Source organism: Rousettus aegyptiacus, unplaced genomic scaffold, assembly GCF_014176215.1.
Source record: "Rousettus aegyptiacus isolate mRouAeg1 unplaced genomic scaffold, mRouAeg1.p scaffold_m13_p_4, whole genome shotgun sequence".
Taxonomy (NCBI): domain Eukaryota; kingdom Metazoa; phylum Chordata; class Mammalia; order Chiroptera; family Pteropodidae; genus Rousettus; species Rousettus aegyptiacus.
In genome coordinates this window covers 30,967,343-30,971,930 of record NW_023416307.1, presented here as the reverse complement: position 1 = coordinate 30,971,930, position 4,588 = coordinate 30,967,343, and the positions used below count along the sequence as shown (strand labels likewise).

Below are 4,588 nucleotides of genomic sequence, written 5' to 3'. Positions count from 1 at the left end.
ATCTGCCATATTGTCCTATATTTTATTTTACTGATCTATTCAGGCTCCAGTATCATGTAGATCTAATGTCTGAAGTTTATCATACACTAGAAATATGTCTATCATATATTACAATATCTTACATTTGAATTGCTGGAAGGAAAACTTCTCCCTCATTATTCTAAATTGTCTTGACTCTTTTCAGACATTTACTATTTCATATATTTTAGAATCATTGTAAAATTATATCTGTGGGGTCATTGACAGGCACTGTATTAATATATACTGTCTCTGGGTAAAATTTGGGAAGAATTGAGTTATTTACAATATTTAATCATACCATCTGCATATTTATGGTTAATGTTTTTAAGTTTTTTTTCTAATTAAGAGAAATTTTTTTCTATTATAGTTTCTAACTAGTTATTTTGGGTTATTAATTATCTTGATACACACATTGTTTTTAATATCCCCTTTGTACAAATAACTTAATAGTTCTTAAGGGTTTTTTGATCATAACATGGAAGGCTGCCAAAAACAAGCAAAAAAAGAGATATAAGCCTCAAATAATGACTTAATTTCAAAATATTCAATAATACAAGGATCATTTTACTCTGCAGCTTGAGCAGCCCTTGAGGAGGAAATAATTGCTCTTTATTTCCCCCTATATGTTTTGAAATGAAATTTTTGTGGTACGTGAGGTGAAGAACAAAAAATCTTGAAAAGGATTTCTAGAAATTCCATACCTCTACTCATATATACAATGTATGCCTCTTTAAAGCATAGTTCTCACTATTACTAATCTGTCATAAAAGACATCCATAGTTGTCACTTTCTGTGGTCACTCTTCAAATTAAAAACAAAAGTCCACCCCTACCCGCTACCTCTGCCCCCGACGCCTGTGTCATAGTTTCGCAAAAAAAAAAAAAAAAAAAAAAAAAAAAATACTACAAAACTCTGAGAGGCATGGCACTTTCATGATCTGACGTCAATTTTCAATCCTTCAAAATTCAAAACCAATTTTTTTCCTTCTATCAAGACTAATTATCCCACCATCGACCCTCGTGTGCATTATACATTTTAGTAGTTTGGTCTCAGAAAACATTAGTTGAATTTTGACTGGGATGTACTTAGGTTGAGCGTCAGTCCTAGGGTAAACTCTAAAACCATGATAAAATAAACTATACCCAACATGTGAAAAAATGGTTTTCTTTTAAAGGTTTATTTCTCCCAAAACTTAGTTTATTTTGACTCCCGAAACACCGTCCCTCAACAGTCATTTAGAAAATAAGGCATAAACAAAACAGATCTCGAAATAACATTTTTGTTAAAGGATTATAATTGTAGTAAAATACAGTCCATCCCAGAACGATCTGAGATAATGCTTTGCCCTGATCAGAAAGAAGACCCAGGCGATTAGTAAAAGATTCCTACATGCCTCGGGTGTGTGTATTTGCGTGCGGGTAATTGCGGGGCCACTGTGGTTAAGGCGCGCTTGTCGTCACCAGCGGAAAACCGAGAATCACTTTAACCACTGCCGCTAGGGGGAGCTCCCAGAAAACCTGACCGCATACCGATCCTACACTCACCGGTTTCCTGGGTTACTGGCCTCCGCGCTCCTCCCCAAGTTCTTTCTCTTCCGCTAGGCGAAGCTCTTACGTTCTCGACGCGTGACGCAGCACGCTTAGATATAAATACGTGCCGGAGCGTTGCCGCTTCCTCTCTGATCGCACGGCGTCCCTTCAACATGGCGCCGCTGAGTGTGCGTATTCTCGCAGGGAGTGTCTTACCCCAATGTAGATGATATTCGCATCTTGCGAGTTGGGGAGTCCTCGTTGAGAGATAGAGGGAGGGTAGAAATGGAGGCTGGGTCAGGAATACAGCCAAGATGTTACGGCTCTTAAGTTTTTCCAAAGTTTCTGGCGACTGCCATGCAGTCTGGTGGAGTTGGAGGTGGGCCCGGCCTTGCCTTAGGAAGGGTGGTCGTGCGGCCGTAGGGAAGGAGGCGCGACGGTGAACAGTGCTAGTGGGACAGACGAGATTCGGGTTATTTGTTTTCTCCCTTGCGCTTGGTAATGCTGGTGCTACCCTATTTATTTGCACTGGGAAAGAAATAGGGGTAATCGGTCGGGTCTGGGCGGAGGGAGGTTTGAGACGCGCGCGGCTCCCGAGATAGCCCCGATTACAAAAGTTCCAGAGAACTTTAAAACTAGATTGGGGAAGAAGTTTCTTAATTACTTCATCAGGGAATTATTGTAAAGGTACAAGCCACAACCCAGCCTGGGTGGATGTTTCTAGTTCTACTTTGCTATAGAAAGTAGATTGATCCTCATGATCTTTTCCATTTGTAAAAATAGGATTTTTCGGAAGCTTTTGTATTCCAATACAACTTTATTTACAGAAAAAAAAATAGTTTACAGGTTCATTTGGAAGAAGAAGTAGCTGATGTTTTTTAAATTGTTTTGGAATCTTGATGAAGGAAACCGTATACTTACAGCTTTCTTGAGTTTTGGCATTTTGTGAGACACGGGAATGGGAAATTTACATCAGATTTTACGAAAACTTGGTTTAAACCAAGTTGAGGATCCTACCTTCAGACAGCTTGGTTTTTTTTAAAAAAGAGGGAGTATCTGATCTTAAGCAACTTTAGAATTGTGCACCATTATATATATAAGCTCAGTACACTGTATATCATTGTAATATTTACAGATTGTATGTCGAGTGAATAAATTGTTTTTATTTAGAGAGTCATAATTATGTTAACTTTCTGTAGCAGAAAGTCAAGAAGCCTAAGAGGTCAGTCTGGAAGTTTGGTTTGGACCTTACTCATCCAGTAGAAGATGGAATTTTTGATTCTGCAAATTTCGTAAGTATCACTACTCAGTTTTTATCATTGTAGTGTTCTTAATGATTAAATAATGTGATATTTGATTTTAACCTAAGCTCTATTCCTAGGGTACCTTCCCTAGTGAATATCTAGGGTTTTCTTCCCTAGTTTTGCATTTTTTTTCTGTTTTAAAATAGGAACAGTTTCTACGGGAGAAAGTTAAAGTCAATGGAAAAACTGGAAATCTTGGGAATGTTGTTCACATTGAACGTGTCAAAAATAAAATCACAGTTGTTTCTGAGAAACAGTTCTCAAAAAGGTTGGTATTTTCTATAATATTTTAGTGAAATGGTATTGTTGAGTATTTTATAGAAAATTAAATCCAATTCTCTTTATATGAAAGAATAGTATGTCGATGAGGTCAGTGAGATGTATTGAAAAGTACTTTGAACTTTATAAGACCTATATAAGTTATTAATAGTACCACTTTCTTAGGCTGGTTGTCAGTAATTTATTTGGAGAATACAGGCAAGTTATATCCAGGCCTCTTGTCCAGTCACTCAGGCCCCGTAGTCCAAATTGTATATAAAATAATCACTAGGGATTCGGAAATGAAAGGTGATATCCTCGAGGATTTCACAGACGTTCAGATAAATATAAAAAGCAATTCTGTGATTGCTGTATTGAAAGTAGAGATAGGGCATAAATATTTGCAGAGAACCTGAGATAGTGTTGCCTGTGGAATGAGGTATTCCTAGCAGAGAGGGCAGTATTAACATAGGGCAGGGAGCCTTGAGGAATGATTGGTAGTAGGGAATGGCTGTAAAGTGTAAATGGAAGGGAGTGGCTGGAGTGATGAAGTTAAACCATGCTGAAAGCTTTTTATAAGGACTGAGCTATGCTAGTTGCAAACTTGATAATCTTGAACTTGTCGGTGGCTCTAATGCTGTAGACAGGTTTTAGTTTCTAAAAATCTGGCAGACTGAAGAAGGTACTATGCTGCTCTTCTACATACTGGCTTCCAATATAAGAATATTAGTTTATTTTAGGGAGATGAGAGAATAAAGGTTTTATAGGGTATTAACTGATTCTAATTGAGGTTGAAAGACAACCTTATTTCCTAGCAATCTTACACAATGGTTAATGCAAATGAAGTATTGGAGAGCATTGGGAACACAGAAGATGAATATAATAATGTACATCTATGTGATAAGCCTTTCCATAGAAGGTATTATATTGCTTAATGAAATTGATGATTTTATTTTAAAGGTATTTAAAATATCTTACCAAGAAATACCTGAAGAAGAATAGTCTTCGTGATTGGCTTCGTGTGGTTGCATCCGATAAGGAGACGTACGAACTTCGTTATTTCCAGATTAGTCAAGATGAAGACGGATCCGAGTCTGAGGACTAGGCAAAGCCACCCTCTGTAGGATTTTGCTTATTAATAAACCAAACGAAGCATACAAGAGAACATCTAGAGATGGGCTTAGTATATCAGTGAATAAAAAGTAATACACTCTACGTTAAGCTTCTGTCTCTTATTTAAATGTATGCTGTTTACATGATGCTGGCTATCCTTGATAGTTTCTGTAAGCAATATTTAAATATAGCTAATGGAATTTTTCCCAGAATTTCTGAAGTTTATTGCTTTTACAAATGTTATCAGGTTAAAAATATGTAGCATTGTATAGGAAGTATAGAACACAATTTGGGGTATAGCTCGTAAAATATTTAAAGCTTGACAGTCCCAGATATTTTTGTACAGTTTGTAAATGTGCTGTT

At 36.9% G+C, this 4,588-nt stretch overlaps 1 protein-coding gene across 4 annotated transcripts; it reads left to right on the top strand.

Annotated features, from left to right (window-relative positions):
* The first annotated feature begins 1,661 nt into the window (after positions 1-1,661).
* RPL22L1 (ribosomal protein L22 like 1) lies at positions 1,662-4,327 on the top strand. 4 transcript variants are annotated; one of them, XM_036219593.1, is made up of 4 exons: positions 1,662-1,731; positions 2,749-2,842; positions 3,001-3,122; positions 4,073-4,327. In XM_036219593.1, exons 1-4 carry the CDS (start codon positions 1,724-1,726, stop codon positions 4,215-4,217), a joined length of 369 nt encoding a protein of 122 aa, XP_036075486.1. In that variant the 5' UTR covers positions 1,662-1,723; the 3' UTR covers positions 4,218-4,327. The 4 variants fall into 4 exon arrangements, with proteins under 4 accessions (XP_036075486.1, XP_036075487.1, XP_036075484.1 ...); XM_036219594.1 differs by having other exon boundaries at positions 1,693-1,731; positions 2,752-2,842; XM_036219591.1 differs by having other exon boundaries at positions 1,702-1,738; positions 2,750-2,842.
* The last annotated feature ends 261 nt before the right edge of the window (positions 4,328-4,588 follow it).

What these genes read in the sequence shown, in the direction of transcription:
- RPL22L1 (XM_036219591.1), top strand. An exon ending in TTTTTGATTCTGCAAATTTC is followed by an intron (nt 2,843 to 3,000) that starts GTAAGTATCACT and finishes GTTTTAAAATAG; the next exon opens with GAACAGTTTCTACGGGAGAA. An exon ending in GAGAAACAGTTCTCAAAAAG is followed by an intron (nt 3,123 to 4,072) that starts GTTGGTATTTTC and finishes TTTATTTTAAAG; the next exon opens with GTATTTAAAATATCTTACCA.